This window comes from Diabrotica virgifera, chromosome 1, assembly GCF_917563875.1.
Source record: "Diabrotica virgifera virgifera chromosome 1, PGI_DIABVI_V3a".
Lineage (NCBI taxonomy): Eukaryota > Metazoa > Arthropoda > Insecta > Coleoptera > Chrysomelidae > Diabrotica > Diabrotica virgifera.
Window position 1 is genome coordinate 100,164,520 of NC_065443.1, and position 24,049 is coordinate 100,188,568.

General features: G+C 34.9%; 2 protein-coding genes across 2 annotated transcripts in view; one reads left to right on the forward strand and one right to left on the reverse strand.

The window, feature by feature from the left end:
* LOC114349424 (transcriptional activator cubitus interruptus) overlaps nucleotides 1–24,049 on the forward strand; it is a 660,730-nt gene that overhangs the window by 409,143 nt on the left and 227,538 nt on the right. The gene's annotated exons all lie outside the window — the stretch shown is intronic.
* On the reverse strand, nucleotides 11,668–16,931 carry LOC126889425 (uncharacterized). Its single transcript, XM_050657732.1, has 2 exons — nucleotides 16,792–16,931; nucleotides 11,668–13,048 (listed from the first exon to the last, which is right to left on the reverse strand). The coding sequence occupies exon 2, from the start codon at nucleotides 13,046–13,048 to the stop codon at nucleotides 12,449–12,451; it is 600 nt and encodes a 199-aa protein (XP_050513689.1). The 5' UTR covers nucleotides 16,792–16,931; the 3' UTR covers nucleotides 11,668–12,448.

Genomic DNA, 24,049 nt, shown 5'->3' on the forward strand with positions numbered 1-24,049 from the left:
TTAATAATCCAGTGTCAGAAATGCTTAAAAGTTTAAATTTTCTTAAAATTATCTGAGGAATCTCCGGTTTTCGTTTGTTATGAGAGCTTCTGGACACCCTGTATAATATAATGGGTAGGTAAATTCCCTACTATAACCAATAAATTGTAAAAATTGTTTATTTACTTTTATTGCGTTTACTTAGATAAAAATATGATCTAATCACTTAAAATAAAGATGTTGCAGTTTGCTATTAGATTTGAAAAGTGTGTAAAAATTCCGAGACATTATTCAGGAATAGTACATTGTTTACCGGGTAGGAAAAGCTTAACATTCCTGGACGACTGTGAAGATTGCTAAGTCGAGGCGCAAGCCGAGACTTAGCAACACAGAGTCCAGGAATGTGGCTTTTCCTACGAGGTAAACATACTATTTTTCCGCAAATCGTTTAAAATTCGACAGATATTGATTGATTTAAAAAAAAACGCGATAATTTTATTCCCAAATAAATGGTGCTTTGAAATTCCTAATAAAATTACTTGGGTTACTATGGAAACGTATTGAGGTTGAATTGTCAAACTTGACGCTTATAAATTTAATTGCTGGTGTTCTCGAAAGTAAAATGATAAGTGATGATGAAATTTCCATTCCTGGGACTCCTCCAGAGCTGGTTGAGGCAGTGAATACTGCTTCATTAGAATTATTGCCAAAGAAATCAAGAGAAAAGTACGAAAATGCATACAGACGTTTTATGGATTATCGCATGAGTAAAAATACGAGTTCTTTCTCAGAAAATGTTGTAATGGCATACTTCCTAGACCTTTGTTTAAAGATGAAATCTTCAACATTATGGGCCAATTATTCAATGCTGAAGTCAACCCTTGCACTTAAACACAATGTAGATATATTTACATACTCAAAACTTCGTTCTTTATTGAAACGGCAAGCTCAAGGTTATAGGGCAAAGAAATCTAAGATTTTAACGAAGGAAGAAATTGAAAAATTTATCCAGGAAGCTCCAGATAAAGAAAATTTAATGATTAAGGTAATTTACAAGGTTTTAATAGAAATGTGTTTTCTATCATTTATGTAGAACATTAACAACTGTACGGAAATATCATTTCCTTACAGTAAGGAAATGACATTTCCTTACAGTAAGGAAGTCCTGACTTTTTCTTCAAGAAATTTTGACAGGAATGTCAAAATTTCCTGGCGATTTGCGGAAAAATAATATTTAATAAGATACGATTGTTTTAATGATATACAAATTAATTTTTTGTATTATTCATCTTTGCGGTTATCCTGCTAAGTTGTAAACGGTTTTAGATTAGTGTTTTTTAAGCATATTCGACATGGTATGACTCAGAAAATTGTGGTGATATGAATATGTTTGTATAACACCCTGAAATAATTTTACAGACACACAATTTAATTTTTTTATACGAAATAACTATACAACCATCCTGCGTCTTTGAAAATAGATTTATATTAACCTTCTTGAGATATGTGCCAAATGGCATGACTTAGAAAATCGTGTAATTTTCCACGAATTTTCTTACAAATTTTTTAACTATATATAGTAAAAAAGGTGTAACTAAACATCCTGCCATTTTGAATAATGTTTACTGAAATTATTTATTTTATAACAAAATTTATTTTATGACTTAGAAAATCACGGAACCAGAGTGAAAATTTTATACAGAATTTTCCAAGAAACAAGTGCAGTTAAACATTAGGTGACGTCATGCCAACATTTTTTTTGGTCATTTTGAAATAAATATGATTAATTTATTAAGTTGGCAGGACTTAGAAAATTATGAAAATTTCATTATTTTCATTACATTTTGTATATCTGTATACTCCCTTAGTCCTTTTGCAACCGTCCTGCCCAAAAAATGTTCTTCATAAAATAGATAGTGTCCTGTTATTCTATGGATATGGCAGGACTTAAAAATTCATCGCAACTCCCAATTTTTTTTTTTCATGGGAAATCTAATTTTCACAGGAAAATGTCACAGGAAACCCGTGGATTTTTCCACAAATTGTAAGTACCTTCTCTAACCTTCCAGTATTGCAAAGGGCAGTAGATGATCTAAACGGGTGTCACTACAGATATAGGGAATTCTGTGTGTTAGAGAGAGAGGTATGTGATGTCACAGCTGATATAGGAAAGTATGTGTGTTAGAGAGAGAAACATGGTATCTCTGCTGCTATTGGTCCGATTTAAACGTACGACGGCTCGTTGGAATGGGCGGGAGATAACGAATACAAAAAAACATGGCGGCATAGTGTCAAAAGGGCGCTTTCCGATGTGACGACGTCCGATGGGGCGCGTTCCGATGTGACGGCGTTCTAGCGCTGATCGATCGGTGCGCGATACCAGATGTGCGATCGGTACCTTAATTTTTCGCGGAACGCGAAGCAGATGCGCGGTCGGTACCTTTTTCGCGGATCTCGTAGATACGAAGCGCGCGGTAATTTTGGAATTTAAATAAAACAACAACATAATGCAATTTTTTAAAAGAACTTAAAAGGAACACAGCGGCGCAGCGGTGCGCGATACCAGATGTGCGATCGGTACCTTAATTTTTCGCGGAACGCGAAGCAGATGCGCGGTCGGTACCTTAAGTTTTTCGCGGATCTCGTAGATACGAAGCGCGCGGCTGGTAATTGTGGAATTTAAATAAAATAAAAAAACATAATGCAATTTTTTTATTAAAAGAACTAAAAAGGAACACAGCACGTCAACGCGTCACGTAAAAACGTCACATCAAAACGTCACGTAGGCTTGTGAAATGTCACGTGAAAACGTCACGTCAAAGCACGTCACGTAAAACGTCACGTCAAAGCACGTGAAAACGTCACGTCAAAGCACGTCACGTAAAACGTCACGTCAAAGCACGTGAAAACGTCACGTCAAAGCACGTCACGTAAAACGTCACGTCAAAGCACGTCACGTAAAACGTCACGTCAAAGCACGTAAAAACGTCACGTCAAAACGTCACGTGGGCTCGTGAAATGTCGCGTAGGCCTTATTGTCATGGTTGAATCATCATGTAATATAAGACTTGATCAATAAATAAGGCGTTTAAATAAAAAACCCATAACTTTAAAAAATATTTATTTTGTACACAGAAAAATTACATTGGCATTATTTTATTGACAAACCAGTCACGCAGGCGATTCACATTTGTTTCTGCACATGAAAATAATCCAGCGGCATGACATGGGGGGTTTGCAGTAAAACCAAGATTTCCAGCAGCACGAGGCGTACCATCGAACTTGCAAACATCAATAATATGAGGAAAAATTCCAAAAACGTGGCGTTTCTTATCCAAATATTCTGCTTTTTGTTTCCCTCGAACGTAGATACAGTCAGCTGTATATAACAACTCGGTTTGCAGTATCTTATTTATTTCAGATAGTTCAACTTCTCCATCAGAGTACCGGATGCCTAGCAGATTCTTCTCCACGTATGATGCGGTCTTCTTATCCACATTACTTAGCGCATTGAATGGTTTCGGAGGCAAAAAGATGTAATGACTTCGTTTATAACCTATTTCAATGGAAAGTTCTTTAGGAACAAACCACCCATCCACAACGAATCCCTGAATATCTACGAATGCTATTCTCATGATGATTGCTCGTGTACTACTGACACCTCATGCATCTAATTTAGACTTTTTACAATTTCGGTGAGAGGGAAGTACTCCATTACACAGTCGTGAATAATAATACAATAGGCCTTGGTATTGTCGGGAAAACCGTTATTCGCTTCAATATCGAGTTTTACGTCAACGGTGGATGCTTTCATGCTTTCTTCTTGTTTCGAACAATCGATAACGAACAATGCACGATTCTTAAAAGCTGAGAAATCGAGTAGAGGTCGTTTTTGTTGGGAATGTATGTAGCTAGGATAAAATTCGGTATAGTTAAAATAGGCTTCATTGTAATCGGTTTTGCTAAAATCCAATTGCATTCTCTCGTTTGGCCAGTATTCTCCATTTAACGATAATCTAATACTTTGGATGTTGACATTGTCAAATAAAGTAGGATCAGCTGTAATCTTGTCGCGTTTGTTGGTTTGAAAGAAAACAATAACATAACGAGGTCTTTCAACTGATGTGCTAGTTTTAACAGCCCAAACTTCACGCCTGGCACCTCTCGTAATAGCAGGTAATTCATGTAATTCCCACTTTCTAAACGGAATAACTATAGGTTGATCTTGTTGAATAGATTTCATGAGTTCCAATTTAATATCATCATTGGGGAATATGTGCTTCACTCTAAGCTCAATATTGGTAATGTTAATCTTAGCGGTTGTAACAGTTGTAGTTTTGTCAGCGTTTTGTTTTTCTGTAATAACTATGCAATCGTTATCATTTCGAGCTCGAACTAGTCTTATTGTTTGACGACCACACGTAATCAATGGATAATCATTAAAAATGTTGAAAACATGCTTAAGAGGCATCTGTATGCTGAATGAATGATCTGCAGCGTTTAGAATTGGATCCTTAGGGTAATTCCATCCAGCCATAACCATATAATTAGAATCTTCTTGCGTATAACATGTCATGGCACGTACAGCACTTACGATGCCAGGATCCCGCACTGTTTCCATCTCCCTTGCGCTTTCGCTGTACGTACACGAATCGAAAAGGAAGGCACCCACATTATTTGCTAGTTTGACGCCACCATTTCCAGTTATTTCGAGTGATCCTTTAATGCATAACAAGGTTTCGCTCATTGCAAAAAACGAGTCAACTTGATTAATGCTAAATTCGACAATATCATTGCAGTTGAATGATTTGATGAATGGTGCATAAGTTCGGTATTCAGCCTTTCGAATCGATTCATCAAATATTGGCTTACGATAAATATCAAATATTGGAGGCATTGTGATGTTGTTTGAACGCGCTCTCTTTCCATACATTGTAGTCATTTTTTCAGTTTAAAACCCAACGTTTGTAAAAACAATTTGTTTGCGGACGTAAGATGTTGCTGCTTAGATGGTTGCACAACTAATGGTGTTCTGTAGGCAGATTGTTTAAGATATTGCTGCTGAGATGGTTGCACAACTAATGGCGTTCTCTGGGTAGATTGTTCTATTACTAATCCCATCTGCTTTTTGATCTAAGTTCCAGCACCAATGTGCTCTCTTCTCCTCTAAAGTTCACAGGTCGTCCTTCTTGATCGACAGCCAACACAGTGATATTGGTAATTTCACGCTGTGGCACAACAGGTAAATACAACAAATTGTGAGGGGTTTCGTCAATTGCGTACCCAGGATTTGATTGTATGACAAATTCGTAGAGCGTGTGAGCAGGTCTGTTACCGTCAAAGGCTCCGGTACTAATGTTGCATTCAAAGCGTATGCTAGATACTTTAATAATCCTAACAGGTAGATCTGAAGAATGTGTCTGTCTAGGATTTAGTATTACGGGAGAAAACCCTAATATTGTACCAAGACTGTCATTTGGTTGAAATGAAATTTTAAATTGACTGAAGATTTCGCACTGCAACGTATTGTGGTTAGGTTTTAGACTAAATATCATGTCAGGTTTAGATGTATTGGCAGCCCCCAATTTCTTTTGTATGTATTCCTCAATATCGATAATTTCATAACATCCATCGGGGAAATCAAAATGTTGCACTCGGTTATTGACATCGTAGTAATAAAACTTGCAATTTTCGATGTTTGGTATACTGTTGTAAGAATGGAAAAATCGAAGAGCTATTTCGTAATCTTTTTTCGGATCTAATACGATCGGTGTGGGAGGTTGAAACGAGAATATGTTATTCGTGCTGTTTACTCTCAACAACTGCGACATGATGACTGATTCAGGTCAAGAGATTAATAGGTTTATATACAGTAAAAAAACAAATTTATTCACATTTTTTTATTTGTTCTAAAGCAAGTTTACATAAATGACAAGATGCTTGAGAACCGGGTGGGCCATCACAATGAGTCCTCCAATCAGGTCTGTTGTAATGCACGAAGCAGGGAAGTAGTATCTGCAGGTTAAATTCTTGTCGATATTCCCCAGGCAATTTATGCCATATATATAACAATTCTATAGGTTCTACAGTTCGTATAATATAATCTAGCGGTATTAATTTTAGTTCTTCTTCACTGAATCCTTCAAAACGTTTTTTGTGAAACATATGGTCCAGAAGCAGTTCCATGCCTTTAATATGCTCCATTATATAAAAACTTTAGGCATAAATGTCCACAAATGATTTGATTGTAGGTTTGATACTGATGGTTATTATAGAAAATTTTTGTATGTGTACCTAGATATTTAACAAGTTCTTTGGTCGGCTTCAAATTACCAAATGAATCGAAATACTCTACGTCGTTGTTTATCTTTCTATATGCTACCCAATGTGTTCCGCTGTGTGATGATGCATCTAGATTAACTATTGCGCATTCACGTTTTCGAGGACCGTGTCTAGGCAGAGTGTCATTCATGAAAACACCTCGAAAATGTGGGATTTTAAGTGTTTTCGCGTAATGCGCAATCTCTAAGTCGTACAGCGGACGATTGGGTAGCTTTATTGGAAGTTTTTTTTCAGATACAAACCGAATCCGCCTCTTGGTTTCTTACGCAAGTACAGACCTGAGCCGATGTGTTCCATCGCCTTATTATGGCGCATATCCTCTTCCAATTTCTTTTGGGCGTTCTTTGCGTCAACCACAGTCTTCGCCACCCCTGCTGCACCACCGGCTAAAGCCCCCAATGCAGAAAGACCTGCAAATAGGGGTATGAGGGGTAGGAAACCTCCAGATTTTAGTGGCAACACTCGTGGAAGATCAACTGTTTTTCGTCCACCAAGTTTTTTAATTACCGATTTTGCTATTCGTACAGCTGTCAAAGCAGTATCTCTTAACGATGCTCCTCTCTTCATGGACTTTGCAATTTTAGGTACCACATCCCGATTGAAAGAATAACGTCCCTTTCTTCCACGACGACGAGGACATCCCATTCCCAACTTTCTTTTCGTTTTCATTCCACCGGTTACAAGTAAAGCAGCACTTTTTTCGCCAAAGCTAGCGTCCTTAGACTTGAATCGCTCCCAAGCCCTATCTTCCAATTCTTTATCGGCCTTGTGACGTTCTTCGAGAGATGTATGATGCGAATAAGCGATATCGTGTTGTTTACAAGCTGCGTCTAAAGGATTAATTCCCGGATCTCCGCGTGCAAGACGTTTTTTTAGTTTTGTTCCAGGTCCACAATACTGATAACCAGGAATATGAAGCTCAACTGGAAGTTTATTAATTAGAGAGTTCAAAAGACCTTCCCCTTTGAACACCAACATTGGACTGATGGTCATGCATTTGGTGACATTGGTAATATATTGTTCATATTTTTACTATGTTTAACACACGATGAGAGTCATTCAACAAGAGCAGACGTTACCAATTGATAATCTAGATATTGTACAGAAAGCAACCAACAGTAAACATGGAAAATTATTACCAAACTCATTCAGAGCCATTATTTGTGGTCCAAGTGGATGTGGAAAAACTAACGCCATGCTATCACTTTTATTTAGTCCAAATGGCGTCAAGTTTAAAAATGTCTATGTTTATTCAAAATCCCTCTTTCAACCGAAATACCAACTATTGCGAGATGCATTAGCGCAAGTCAAAGGTGTAGGGTATTTTCCATTTAAAGACAATGAAGAAATTATTGATCCCAACAAAGCTCAACCAAACTCTGTGTTTTTATTTGACGATGTCGCATGTGATGGCCAACACAAGATTCGTGAGTATTATTCCATGTGCAGACATAAAGATATCGATGCGGCTTACTTATGCCAAACATATTCAAAAATACCTAAGCAGCTAATAAGAGACAATTGTAACATGATTGTGCTGTTCAAGCAAGACGAGATAAATTTGAAACATATATTTGATGAACACGTATCGCCAGACATGTCATTTGATGAATTTAAAAAAATGTGTTCAGAATGTTGGAGAGATAGGTATGGTACTGTGGTAATTATGAAAGATTTTGCTCTCAACAATGGACGATATCGCAAAGGATTTGATAAATATATAAAATTGTAAGGTGTTTGTTTAGTCGCCAGCAAAATGCCAGATGATACGGTCGCCATTGCCCTTCGCAAGAAGAAAGTTACCGAATTGGCTAGATCAATTCGCAAAAAATATTTGGCATTGAAGTTAGGTAGAACAGATCAAGATGAGTCACTAAATAAACTTTTTAAACCAATCTCGAAGCCTCTCAAGGATATTGCTCAATCATCAAAAACGTTACATCATACTATCACTAACAAGTTTGGACATGTTAAAAAAGAAGAGGTGAAAAAGGAGGAGGATGAGGATGTATTTCTTGATGCACCCGAGGCATCTGATGAAAACATTCAAGAGCCAATCTCCGGTTCTAACGAGATTCCGATGGACGCCACAGACGAATATATCGACCACTATCCTCCAATAAGTCACAAGTACATAAAAGAATATTTGATAAAAGACGATAAAATCGATAAAAACTATGGTCCATTTTACGATAGTATTAGTGGCTGGATATTGGGAAAACGTCGAATAAACTTTGACAAAGACAATGGAGACATAGTAATAATTCGAGAACGGGATTTTGAAGAACGTAGGTTAAGTGGTACGCCAGGCCTATATCACCTTTTATTTTATGCCAACCCAAACCCAGAACAGTATAATGATGAGGATTTACAAAAGTATAAAACACTGCTGATTAACACAGAGATTCATCTGGATACCTTAGGACGCCTTAAAGGTTCCAGCGGAGAAAAATATCATTCTATTATTAAACCTCTATTCAAACCATCTGATGCAACAATGAAAAAGCATGCAACTCGATCACAAAAAGAACTCGACCACAGAACGAAAACAGCTCGGTCAGCATCTTCATCTACGGTCAAAGGAACGGGGTTGGATGACTCTCGTTTAACATACAACGCTGCACCCTTAGAGTATATTTATTGGGATGACGTCAATGAGTTAGTTGATCGTCTTAAACTCTTGGTGGCTTCGAAAGACGCCGGCAACACATCTCACGACAACGAAATCGTGGCTATCATCAATGAACTAAAAGAAGCCAATATAATAGAGTAACTGAGAATGATGGCATCATTTCCATTATGAGTGTCGACAAATTCGGTCATCACTCTCGTAACAGTATCACCCAAAAGGCAGTACGAGTTACATTTCCACATACTCCTGCCGGAAACATTAATGCCGAAAATGTGAAAATTTGTAATGTTAAGGACCCATCAGAATATAGTGATGCTGCAACGAAAAAATACGTTGATAATCTAATAAATGAGATGCGTAGCGTATACTTTCCAATAATTAAAGCCCATGATGCGATATTAGATCAAAAATCCATTAATATAAAAGATTTAACAATCGGACTAAACGAAGTAAGAAAAGAAGTTCCACTGCTCGAGCAAAAGCTACAAAAAATAATCGCAGATGCTATGAATACACTAAAAAAGGATACGGAGAACAATATAAATAAGTTGTTGCAACAAAAAACTAATGATATACAGGATTTAGCCGTCGGACTAAACGAAGTACAAAAAGAAATTCATAAAACCACAGTTCCACATTTAGCGATCGAACTAAATCAAGTAAGAGAAGAGCTTCATAAAACCACAGTTCCACTTCTCGAGCAAAAATTGAAAAAAATAATCAAAGATGATGTGAATACACTAAAAAAGGATGCGGATAAAAGCATAAAAGAAGCTGCAGAAACACTTGCAAACCATACGATGCACGATATGAAGATGGAACAGAGGTTAAAACAAGTGGAGCAAACATTACAGGATATAGTACGTAATATTGATCTATTGCGCACACATGTTGTAGATGTAGATGCTGGTCGTTAATAAGAAAATGTCTACAGAAAAGGAACAGGTGGTGAACGAATTGCATAAACCAGCACGAAAAATCTATCCTCGTCGACGAACAATAATCAAAGGAATCGATGACTTGTGGCAAATGGATTTGGCCGAAATGCGTCCTTACGCACACCAAAATAAAAATTTTAAACTAATACTAGTCGTAATTGATTGTTTTTCAAAATATGTTTGGACACGCCCTCTAAAGACCAAGACTGGCGAGGAAATTACTCAAGCATTTTCGGATATTCTCGCCCATACTCGACGACTTCCGAAGAACCTCCAATCCGATCAGGGAACAGAATTTTATAACAGAAAATTTCAAAATTTAATGAAAAAACACGAAATTAATCATTACAGCACCTACACGATTAAAAAAGCCGCCATTTGTGAAAGAGTCATTAGAACGTTAAAAGCAAAGTTGTACAAGTATTTCAGTTTACATGGATCATACAAATGGTTAGAAGCTCTACCTGTAATTACCGAGGAATACAACAATACAAGGCACAGTAAAACGGGATACACACCATCTCAGGTCAACAAATCCAACGAAAAAGCTATTTTAAACAAGAGTTATAGTCATTTAAAAATTGCTGGTCCAAGAAAATATAAAATTGGTGACATTGTGCGTGTCTCAAAGACAAAACATTTATTTGAAAAGGCCTACACGCCCAATTGGACGACGGAATTATTTAAAATTGTAAAAGTTAAGATAACAAATCCTATAACGTATTTGCTTGAAGACATGCAAGGTATACCGATTAGCGGGGGGTTTTACGAAGAAGAATTACAGAAAACATTAAACCCTGACATTTACTTGGTTGAAAAAGTACTTAGACGAAAAGGCAATAAGATGTATGTGAAATGGCTCGGTATGGACAGCAAACATAACAGCTGGATTAACGTTAATGACGTAGTTTAGGAGGATCTATCTTTTAATCCGCCGCGTAGCAATACATTTTTTGCAAAGAGGTTGTTTTTACCACAAGGAGTAGGGGAATATAAAAGAACTCATGCTTCAGTATCAATGTCAGTACAAGTGAACATGAGCTCTCAAGATAGTGGGTATTCTTCAGGTGGCTCTCAAGATAGTGGGTATTCCTCAGGTGGTTGTGAATTTAGCATCGATATGCCTAGCAACGAAGACTATAATCAAGAATTAGATAGAGCTTTGGAAAATTATGAGGCTGCCGCCAAATCAGAAGTTTTCTACCTGCTTGCAACAAAATACACGTTATCGGGCTATGAAGTACAATGTGGTATAAGCCCTGCAAGATCATTTTCGCCTGCAGTGATTTTATCTCAGCAATATAAACCAACCAGAATATCACTCAGCGCATACGAATGGTATTCCTTTATTTCAATCATTACACAACAACTAATTGATTTTTTCCAATCAACTGATGACCTCATGCACCCAACTTTTCCATGCGAAGAATACTGCACTGTTACCCCGATAGTTTACGATGATTGTAAATTCATTATTGTTAAGAAGCATGGTGTGGAGTACTATATGGATGAAGAAGAAGTGAAGCAAATTGTTGAACTTAACACTAGTGTGCTATCGCCTCGTATGCAGTTGTTAGAAAATTTGAACTTTTGTGAATATTATTATAATGTTTTAGATTTTTGTAAAAATGCTGCAGATAGTTTAAACCCCTTGCAAATATTGTATGCTTTTTGTTCTATAATGTCAGATGATATGACAAACAATGCTCTTAGGGAGTTCATTTATTTTTATAAAATTAGGGTAATTAATGATTTGAATAAATAAAAAAAAAAAAATACCAATTTAGAGTTTTTATTTTACCATAATATATATATTACACACTATTTTACAATATATATACAAGAAAGAGAGAGATAGCAAGTGGATATTGTTATGCGTTTAGTACAAAAGAGAGATAGTAGCTTATGAACATAATTCGTCTCAAAAATCAATTTTTAAATATTTGCAATTTGTAGTTTTAATTCTCTTAGACAATTTACTTAGGATTGTATTCGCTATTTTTTGTAAATTGGGGGGAATCCATAGGGAGCCCCGCATCTTCGACACCCGCATGACATCACTTTTTCACAGTTCTTCACAATTTGTAGTTTTAATTCTCTTATACAATTTACGTTTAAACTGAATCGTATTTGCTTGGGAATCTTAAAATTCGCGGTACATCCTTGCTTGCTGTACCATCGTTCAATACCAATCACATCTTGAGGGAGAGGATGTTGCTCTCCACTTGGAAGCGTAAATGTCTTTGTATTAGCATCAACTACATCCCAATAAATTTTATTGGCTGCTATTTGTTGCAGATTAGCGGGAGTCCATAGGTCTGATGTAACACATCTGTGAGACATTTCAACGTTCTTCTGCAATAAAAATCTATTCTAAAATACTGTAATGTCCCAATGGTAGGGTTCTAAAACTATTTGGAATTAAATATCTTTTATCGTCATAAGGACTTAGCGCAATTTTTGTTTGTTCTATACTATAGACGTTATGGCTATATGACCGAATGGAGTGTTGAGTAGCAGTTTGTTCCTTAAAAAAGAATCAATATTACTGCCTACTTCAGACTTCTGGTTCAGAATCATCAAACCTGTTATTTCTAGGCATTTCATGTAATGCATTAACGCAAGACTCGTAATCTTTTAAATCGAATAAAACTTGAGTAAAGCAACTATTGCACCAATAATATGGTTGCTGATATACGCATTCAACGATATCATCAGCATCATAAACTTCGTGAGTATGGTCGTAACGCACCAGTAAAAATTTATTTAAGGTCTCATGAGCATTTTTGAATGCAAAAAAACATGATTTACATACGTTTAGGCGATGCTGCTTAAGATAATATCCATTAGCCCATACACAATAACTGGAGTGTTCATCTTCAAATATACTCCCCCAATCTGACTTTCCTAATACGACATTTCTTAAATGTGACGGTATGTGTTTAGAGCAAGCAATAAATTCTATTCCTTTATATGAAGGAATAGGATCATTTTTAGCACTGCTTATCATCGTTTCCCATTTATATAAAGGAAATTTTTTTAATATTATTTTTGTTAATGTCCACGGCAAGGGGGACTGCTCGATGAAATATGATGCTGATACTGTTGTTTCACAGATTTTTTTGATAGACAGGTCGGTCAATGATGGAACATTCATCTACAAAAAAAAATCTATTCTAAAATACTGTAATGTCCCAATGGTAGGGTTCTAAAACTATTTGGAATTAAATATCTTTTATCGTCATAAGGACTTAGCGCAATTTTTGTTTGTTCTATACTATAGACGTTATGGCTATATGACCGAATGGAGTGTTGAGTAGCAGTTTGTTCCTTAAAATCATTTAAACAGTTTACATAATCATCGAATTTTATAACATTTTTTACTATATTATATTTAGTCCCTTTTGCTTTTTTAGTGATTCGACCAGATTGAACTTTAAAAGTATACATTTTTGATCGTAATCCCACAAATTTTGTCATAATTTCTCCTTTATTTTCATCTTTCATTACTCCTAAAACTTTTTTATTTACGCGAGGAATATTATAGATATTATCTACAGCGTAATCGGATGTATCAAATTTTGATAGATCTTGTTTTATTACTTCCTCATATGCATCATGACAGTACAGTTCATAAATAAAGCTATCGGTATCCATATACATTAAATTACATTTATCTGCGCCCAATTTTGGAAGCATATAGTCGTAATGAAATTGGTACATACATAATTTTGATATATCTAAAACAGTCATGCCAATGTATAAGGGTTTATTAAAAACTAGATCTGATTTAATCAGTTCTATAGCTACTAAATTTTCATTAAATATCTTTCTGCTATGAAACCTGGCACTAGAAATTAAATTTTTAGCACCATATCGCCCATTCCATGATCTGACTAGTTTTACTATTCTATGTTTCCTTATATTCTCCATAGTCTTTCCAAATACACTATTATTGGCCAATTTGTATAAATTTCTTCCAAAATCGTTCGTAGCTGCAGCTCTAAGTCGAGTATTTAATTCTATGTAGGGTCGCAGCCACGCAGACTGCTTAAATTTCAAAATTTTATGAATCTTTTTTAAAACTAACCCATTAGCCAGCATTTGTTTTAAATTTCTATAATGAACGATATATTCTTTTTTATTATAAAGTGTTGTCATTAGTTTAGTATGATTTGAACCCAAAGCTTTGCGGTGTTCGGCAGCGAATGGAAAATCTGAGTGCAGATCATGTAATTGGCGAGGATAGTCCAAGTCAACTTGTAACATGTACCCTACGGGAGAGTCATCAGGTACAGACATAACATCAATGTCTTTGACATCCATCCATTCGAACCCTCCGTAGGGTAAGGGTTCTCCCATAGCCCACCCATATAAATTATTGACATCAAAATACATTAAGTATTTTGAGGGCTGTGCGGGGTCATAATTAGACATGTACTTATTATTGGCCTCCGACATTCTACCGCTACATACTGAAATTCCTCCACGAATTGCTTTCTCCATAAATAGTATCATGTCAACGTCACGCAATAACTCGAGGTTACACCCCACGTATTTCAACATACAATCCCAAGAATAACCGGGCATTGTGTAGTACCAGGCTGGATCTAACCCATAAGTTATAAAACATTTTTTGCGGAAAGTTTCAAAAACATCTGCTAAAAGCACAATATCGGTTTTTAAGTACAAATCTGAATATTGACCTAAATTTTCAATGTTAAAGGTATCCCAAACTATTTTAGCATGAGCATACTTCTCATCTGTAAGATTCGTATCGTTTAGCTTATTATAAAATGCCTCTATTGGAGGTAAATCGGTAATGTTTAATTTTTCCCAAGAATCAATAAAATCATAGCAAAATACCCCTTTTTTAGTTATTAATTTAAATTCATCGTCACTTAACCTGCTAAATTCTCGCTTGCAAATTTTAAAGTCATTTTTATTTAATGTTGAGACCAATTCATCTAAAGAGGCTCCTAAAAATCTTAATGAATCAATAAATCGAAATTTTATATTAGTAACAGCATCGTTAAGTGTAAATGAAATGTATTTTTCTTTATTGACTGGAAGTAGACTAATATCTCCTTTTTTGCTTAACTCTGAAATTATAAAATGACTGTCGTAGCCACTCATATTGTGAAAAATAACTGGGACGACAAACAATTTTTTGAAATTTAAATTACAGGCTTGGTGGGCGAAATTTCTGAACTCCCCCGTAAAATGGTCGTGGTCTTTAACAATGATATCTGTAGGAGAAAAACATTTTTCGCATATGTGACACCTTGTGGCTTTACTGGTACTCGGGTTTTCCTGCATTGGTATAATTTTCTTAATTTTCGAATGAATACTTTGAGCTAAATTTGGTAATTCATTAGCAAACCACTCCATGCAGTCAATGCCTCTATAACTCTTAAAAAAAGACAACTTTTCATCATAGCTACATTTTACATAGTATCCAGCACTATACGGAATATGTTTTTGATATTTTTTAGTACAACAGGATGTTTGGAGGTCTGTAACTTTTTCTAACATGCACTCAAAATCTGCATATATGACAAATGGCGTTGTTTGTTTATAAGTATAATTTTTAAAACTAACAGCATCATATTTAGGAAAAGACATTTTACAATTATTCATATCTGCACACATTTTTTCATGTTCCGACAATTTCCCTTCAGTTGAAAAATAATTTAAGCATCTATTGCAAAGAAATAATTTGGCCTTTCTTTTATTTAATTGACCAGCAACTAATTTAGACATATCCGTAATGTGGCAGTAGTGGTACTTAATTTCTGAATTATCATTATCCACTGGAGGTGCTTCATAATCGTTTAATTTAGGAAAATAGTGATTCTGAATTAAAAGAAGATTTACATGTTTGGCAACGACTGTTTTAGTTAATCTAGCTGGATATACTGTGAAAAATGACTTTTCATTATTTTCTATTAATTCTAAAGCAAATACATTGACTGATATATTATTTAATTTTTCAAATTTTGAAATTTGATGTAACGGCATTGGTGCCTCTAGGTCTTCTGTTTTTAGTACTGTACTGTACCATGGGTATGAGGATGGGAGTTCTTTATGTGCTTTAGCTGGATAGAGGGCACTAACTATTGCCCAATAAAAACATGCTTGATCAGAATTTTTTACATTAATACAAGCACGCTTTTTTTGAATACTCTCAGGAAGTTTAATATACGAGGAACCATTTCCAATTTCATATCGATTAATATTTACTTCTAAAGATACAATTCTATTTAATGCAAAACCGGAGTCCCTTTCCTGAAACTCGGATAATTTAAGATTTATTTTATCTTTAACATTCTCAAAAAACCACCGCTCTGTATCGGTAGATACGTCTAGTACAGCATTTTTTGTATTAAAATATTTAAAATTTACAATTTCCTCCTCCCCCGATTTTTTAATAAATTCTCCACAAAAACAAACATTAACTTTAACAACTTTATCTGCTTTTAAAATTTTTCTGATTTTATTTTTAAAAATAATATAACAATCATTTAGGAAATGTGCTAAGTCCTTATGCCATAAATTAACTATAACTCCAGTTTTAATTCGACTTTTAAACGCGGAAACTACATTTTCCCATTTAACTCTATGTTTTAGTTTGTTGTCTAGCCCCATACCGACATGTCTATTGAAAATAATCTGTTTAAAATGTTTAAAATGTCCTACATGCGTTTGCAGTTTTCTAATTGTACCTATAGGCAAAGTGCGTTTTTTTATTACTTTATTACAAGTTTTGATTTGTTTCGTTAAGCGTTTCACCCAAATTTCTTTGTCTTTAGCTGTGAATTTATCAAAAACTATCTTTCTGATTCTTTTGATGAATAACAGTAAATTTTTACATTGTTTAACAATATCCATATTGCTTACCTCTCTCTTTCAGTATTTTCGCTTAGATAATTTTAAATGATGTCATGGGCTGGTACTGTTGGCCGCAGTCCACCAGGCCGTGATAAACTATCGAATACTTCCCGCTCGAAAACTCCTCAATGACGGGGCTGTAGGTATCTGTGACTCTAGGCGGTAGAAACACCACCTCTTCCCCCAAATCTAACAGAACAGCTTGCCCAAACTTTGTCTTCACAATTTTGGCTCCCGTAATGGGTACTGGAATGTCGATCGGTAATTCTTTGAGTTTCTTCACGGGTTTCCTCGCTACGACAGATGAGGCATTAATTTTTGATAAATCCATCTGAAATGAAGGAGTGATATAAATAACCAAGCAAAAAACATTGAGTTGTATTCAAAATCAAAACACGAAAAGATTTAACAAAGAATAATTACGAAGAATGACGAATAATTGACATTCAGCATGCTAACATTAAGTCTTTTTTGTTTGTAGACAATCAGATGTCGAAATAATAACTATCATCTGGAATAAAGGGATAAATAGCAGAGTAGAAAACATTAATTAAAAAAATCAAAGAAAAACAGAACAGATTTAACAAAGAATAATTACGAGAAAATAAAAAAGAATAATTGCCATGCTGGCATGAGTAGACAATCAGGTGCTAAAATAATAAATCTCATCTGGAATAAAGGAATTTTATAAATAGCTAACCAAAAAACCGAACAGATTTAACAACGAATAATTACGAGAAAATAAAAAAATAATTGTCATGCTAGCATGTCTTTTTTGTAGACAATCAGGTGCTAAAATAATAAATCTCATCTGAAATGAAGGAATTTTATAAATAGCTGACCAAAAACTTGAAAAAACCGAACAGATTTAACAAAGAATAATTACGAGAAAATAAAAAATAATTGTCATGCTGACATGAGGTCTTGTAGACAATCAGGTGCTAAAATAATATATAAATAGCTAACCAAAAAACCGAAAAGATTTTAACAACGAATAATTACGAGAAAATAAAAAATAAATGTCATTCAAAATGTCGACAATTAGATAATTATTTAATGTCGAAATAATAAATCTCAGCTGGAATGAAGAGATTTTATAAATAGCAGAGCAGAAAACATTAAGTTTTATTCAAAATCAAACAAGAAAAATAAAAAATATTTAACAAAAAATAATTAAGAGAACACTTACCTTGCAAAACTAGTTGAACCACAACAGTACACTAACAGTAAGGAATAGACTATGGAATAGACCGTCCTGAGGTGGATTTTGAAATTTATACGGTTGCGTGCCCCACCCTATGACGTGTTGTAGAAAGTGTGCGTGTGCAAAATTATATTCAGTTTTATCATTGTCATTGGTTTTAAAAATTCCAACATTTTCTATGCACATGATAAGAAATATAACTCAATAACAAAATGTGGGTATGATAACGAAAATTGCATAGTAATGCGATTAGACCCTCAACCGCTATTTCCTATGCGATATGTAAATTATCTGCTAACATTTATTTTCATTATTTTCAACTAAATATTTTTTAGAGTTATGGGTTTTTTATTTAAACGCCTTATTTATTGTTCAAGTCTTATATTACATGATGATTCAAATTTTCTCTTAACAATTTTAAATATAATCTTTATAATTAAAATAAACACTGAAGCTAATATTACACAAGTCATTGCAAAAACATTATCTATTTCACTTTTCATGTTTTCTTTGTTCATCGTTGTTGGCGCCGGCGTCGATAACATCATTAATAGTAATTGGATGAATTCGCCTTGTTGGAGTTTCCCTAAATAAGTAGTCCGCAGCACTTGAATATTCTTGTTGCAGCTGCTGACTAAATTCCTTTGGTGTCCAGTCTATGCTGCTTCCCAGTGATAGGTTCTCTATTTGTTTTATAACCTTATTTTTATCCTCATAAAATAAAACCTGACTCCTTAACTGTGTCAGTTTTTCTCTAAATTCTGCTAATTTACGTCTATACTCATTCAAAGACATGATGTTACTACCTCACGTCGCGCTGTGGCAATCAGGTCTTGCGATCGAGCTCCCCGTGACAATAAGGCCTACGCGACATTTCACGAGCCCACGTGACGTTTTGACGTGACGTTTTTACGTGCTTTGACGTGACGTTTTACGTGACGTGCTTTGACGTGACGTTTTACGTGACGTGCTTTGACGTGACGTTTTCACGTGCTTTGACGTGACGTTTTACGTGACGTGCTTTGACGTGACGTTTTCACGTGACATTTCACAAGCCTACGTGACGTTTTGATGTGACGTTTTTACGTGACGCGTTGACGTGCTGTGTTCCTTTTTAGTTCTTTTAATAAAAAAATTGCATTATGTTTTTTTATTTTATTTAAATTCCACAATTACCAGCCGCGCGCTTCGTATCTACGAGATCCGCGAAAAACTTAAGGTACCGACCGCGCATCTGCTTCGCGTTCCGCGAAAAATTAAGGTACCGATCGCACATCTGGTATCGCGCACCGCTGCGCCGCTGTGTTCCTTTTAAGTTCTTTTAAAAAATTGCATTATGTTGTTGTTTTATTTAAATTCCAAAATTACCGCGCGCTTCGTATCTACGAGATCCGCGAAAAAGGTACCGACCGCGCATCTGCTTCGCGTTCCGCGAAAAATTAAGGTACCGATCGCACATCTGGTATCGCGCACCGATCGATCAGCGCTAGAACGCCGTCACATCGGAACGCGCCCCATCGGACGTCGTCACATCGGAAAGCGCCCTTTTGACACTATGCCGCCATGTTTTTTTGTATTCGTTATCTCCCGCCCATTCCAACGAGCCGTCGTACGTTTAAATCGGACCAATAGCAGCAGAGATACCATGTTTCTCTCTCTAACACACATACTTTCCTATATCAGCTGTGACATCACATACCTCTCTCTCTAACACACAGAATTCCCTATATCTGTAGTGACACCCGTTTAGATCATCTACTAAGGGCAGGACTTAGAAAATCGTGGTTGAACTTCTGTTAATATCTCCCGGTTTATATACATTAAAGAACGGCCAACAATCCCCTTATTATTACCGAAATTTTATACGATAGCCACCACCACAGCACCATAATAAATTTCCCTGAAAATAAAGATATACATAATAAAAAAGAGGCGTTACTTATTACGACTAATTGCCAAAATTGAAATTGGAATCACTCTTCGCATACACCGAGAGAGAGAGAACACCTAATTTATTAATAAACAACCGTCACTCTGGCAATGATTTATTGAGGAACATACACCGCAGCTGCCTGGAGAGATTCAAATTATATAGTTGGACAGGACCAGACTGGGTCAATAAAATATTACTAGCATATTATTATATGCAACATATCTTTACTTTTTATACAAAATACCGGAATTTCTAAAAAAATAGTATTTTTATCTAGATCCAGTAGCATGATCATCATCATCATCATCATCATCATTTCTCAACCTCTTACAGGGGCGTAACAGAGGCCCCCGCAGCGTGATGCTTGCGGGGGGCCCCAATCGTTTAGGGGCCCCATCTTGTCATCTGATATTATGTAAAAATCTGTTATTTTTATATTATTTTACGGTGTGTGTTTAAAATTAAAAACTTAAATTTCTAAATAGACGTATTTGCCAAGTTAATCATCTCATAATATCTAGAAACTTAATCCCTTCCGGTCTACCGAAATTTTATGGTAACGGCAATAAATTACGTGGTGTACTATTGAAAGATTTGAGAATTGCAATTTGCCGAAATGGGTTTTCTCTTTAATCTTTACCTACGTTTAGTATTGCGATACAATTATCCAGAGTCGTAACAGAGGCCCCGCAACATGAAGCCCCAATATGTCAAGGGCCCCATCTTGTTGTCTAATATATGTAAAAATGTGTTTTTATATTATTTGCATACATACGTTTTTTAAGCAGTGCAGTATTGAAAATGAAGTTGTCCATCCGAATTAATAAAATTGTTGATATATTCGCTGATAGTAGATAGTGCACGAAAAAAGTTGCTCATCTCATAGAATAATACTAATGTAATCATTTAGTAATTTTTGTTCTATTTTATTCTATACCAATAAAGATGAAAAATATAAGTCGTCACAAACAGTGCATGAATACACCAATAGCTCAGTAAATGACAGTTTTGGAGTGAAATTATCAGCGTCACGACGTACGTATTTGCTTGACAATTTGGATTTAGGTTCTAGTTACACTCCACTTCAAAGTTGGATTTATGCCGTTGGTTGCTTTTACTTCGGGGGTGACACCCCTCCTTGGGGTGAAAAACATACGTTTAAAATAAGTCCGGAAATGTATAAATTGACTAATTATAAGCAACTTTTGTTCTTCTATAGAGTTTCTTTATCTATGCTAATACTTTTCAAGTCATTTGCGATTGAAAATATTTATTAAAAAAACAACGTTCTCAGACGGGTTTTTCACAAATAACTCAAAAATAAGTACGTATTTATTGTATTAAATATTAGATATGGAAAAAATATTTGTAGCAAAAATGTTGTTTAAAAGATTCAGAAAATGGTGTACTTATTCATGAAGTCTATCGACACAGTGAAAGCATAGTTGAAGCTCATGAAAAATTATTCTTATTTGTCCAATTCCAAATCGAATATTTCAACCTAAAATAATCAAAAATGAAGCAATTTTCGGGAAAAACTCTTAAAACTGTTTTTAAATGTTTCAAAAAAGCTTTGTTTTTATTTTTTTATAAAACTTTCTAGCACCAAAACTATACGAGTTCGCTCAAAATAAAGTTGGCCCCTTTTTTGGTATAAAAAATCGTGAAGATCTGCCCCTATTTCGTACCCCAAATAAAATGTATCAGTAGCGCTTCACCATTTACTTTAAATATTTATTGCTTATATGATCTGTAAGTTTGACCTGTTCGAAGTTCTTTTTTGTGAAAAAATTTATTAAAAGTTTTTTTATTTTGGAAAAATGCCTTTTTTATTCAAAATAACTTAAAAAGTATTAGTGATACGAAAAATCTCAAAGAGTAAAGAAATGTAGGTAGGTCTTGCTTTTATAAATATTTTGGCTTTATTTTGTTTTTCTGTAAGACAAAAATTTTTTAAGACGTGGCTGTTTAAAATTTGCATATAGTCGTCATTGGTGACTCGTTTACTAGGAGATTTTCACAATTTTTTACCAAAAAATGGGATTATCTGCATTTTGAGCGTAACTGGTTTAGTTTTGATGCTAGAAACTTTTGTAAAAAAATAAAGCTTCTTTTAAACACTTTAAAAAAGTTTTAATGAGTTTCCCCGAACAGTATTTCATTTTTTGGTTATTTCACGTTGAAATATTTTATTTGAAATTTGACGAATAAGAAAAACTTTTCATGAGCTACATGTTTTCTTTTACTGAGTCGATGAACTTCATTTTTGTTTCACTTTTTTATAAGCTAGATACATTTTTGCTAACAATATTCTTTTCGATCGAATATTTACTCTTTAAACTATTTGCCAAAAATCGCCTAAAATCGTGGTTTTTTTGTTGAACAATAAACATTTTTACTCATAAATAACTCGAAAAATCTTGAGTTGACCACTTCGGTGGTGACACTGAAAATTACACGGTATCGCCATATTTTACGTTGATTTACTGGGCTGTAACACATATAGGTATTTGTCACACATGTCGCATTGGACAATTTTTTAAAGGGGGCCCATTTCCAATTCTGCGGGGGGGCCCCGACGGAGTTTGTTACGCCACTGACTTCTTGCATCCACTGTTGGATATAGGTCTCCTCTCTCCTCCATATTCTTCTGTATCAAATTTCTCAGTAGCATGTAGACATATTTAGCCATGACATAGAACTTCCCATTCAATTCATAAAGATCAACTATTAACAGAAGTTTCTCCCCTTAACTATTTTGTCCATAAAAGTTGTACATACATGTTAATTAAGAAGGTTATTTTATACATATTTTTAAACAATAGTTATTACCTAGAATTTAATGCGGTTTAATCAATGACTTAGAGAGATTAACATAAGCTTATATACATATTTTTATTGAATTTATCCCTCATAGCCTGTTAGTCTGTTTGGCTCGCAATTTTATCGTCAAGCATGGATTTACTTGAAATTTTCACAGAAGGTACGGAATAGTCCAAGGATAATTTTATATAGGCATCATGCCGCTGTACGCTAAAACCTTGGGGGTGGTTGCCACCCCATCTCAGGGGTGGGATTTTTTTATTACATTTTAACCATGTAAATCGATGTAAAAAGTAATTCTAAGAAAAAAAGGTTTTTTACATTTTCTTCGTAAAACTAATATTTTTCGAGTTATTCGAGCTTGAAAGTAACAGTTTTTCGTCGAAAAAATTGACTTATTTTAGAGGGTTTTTTGAGAATACCTCGAAAAATATGCATTTAATCAGAAAAACTGAAGATAACAAAATTGTATCTTTTAGTAACACAAACTAAATTCTTTTTCTATAATATCTTTAAGACCAATACAAACCGAGATACGGCATGTTAAAGGTTAGCTTTTTTGTGAGCCACAAAAACTCGCCACCGTTATGTGACGCATTTCGAAACACTGCGGATAATAATACTGAACTTGCAGTTGCAAATAAAGTGGTAGATTTCGAAGATTTCTTTGAGTTACTAAATCAAGTAGATATTATACAACCCAGTTATCATGAGCACTTTTTATTAAACAGTATTGTTTTAAACAACTACCTTACAAATTGGTCAAAATCTGTTTGTATTTATACAGATGCATCCAAAAGTTTAAATGGTACTGGTTGTGCCTTTTATATTCCAGATAAATTTATAGAAAAAATGTTTAAACTGCCCTCAAATTTCTCCCTTTTTACTGCCGAGGCTGCGGCGGTATATGAGGCTTTAATTTATTTCAAGTTGGCATCCTATAATTCCGCAGTAATTTTATCTGATTCATTATCTGTGCTTACTGCTATTCAAACACCTCACCTACCTTGTAGTACTTCTAATCCATACATTTTTTTAATAAAAAAAATCTTATTTGAAATTAATAAACACACCCCAAAAATAAAACTTATGTGGATCAAAGCACATTCAGGACTTACACATAATGAGCATGTAGACCAATTAGCTAAAAATTCCCTCATCCATGGAACAGTAACCAAATATCAGCCCTGCATTCTAGATGCTTTTGCTTGTTTAAGAACTGAACAGATGAAGAGCTGGAAAACACACTGGGAAAGGTACTGTAACATTTCAACAACACAATACAGTTTGATACAACCGATTATTCC

What these genes read in the sequence shown, in the direction of transcription:
- LOC126889425 (XM_050657732.1), bottom strand. Translation starts at nt 13,048, where the DNA reads ATGAATGTTCCATCATTGACCGACCTGTCTATCAAAAAAATCTGTGAA.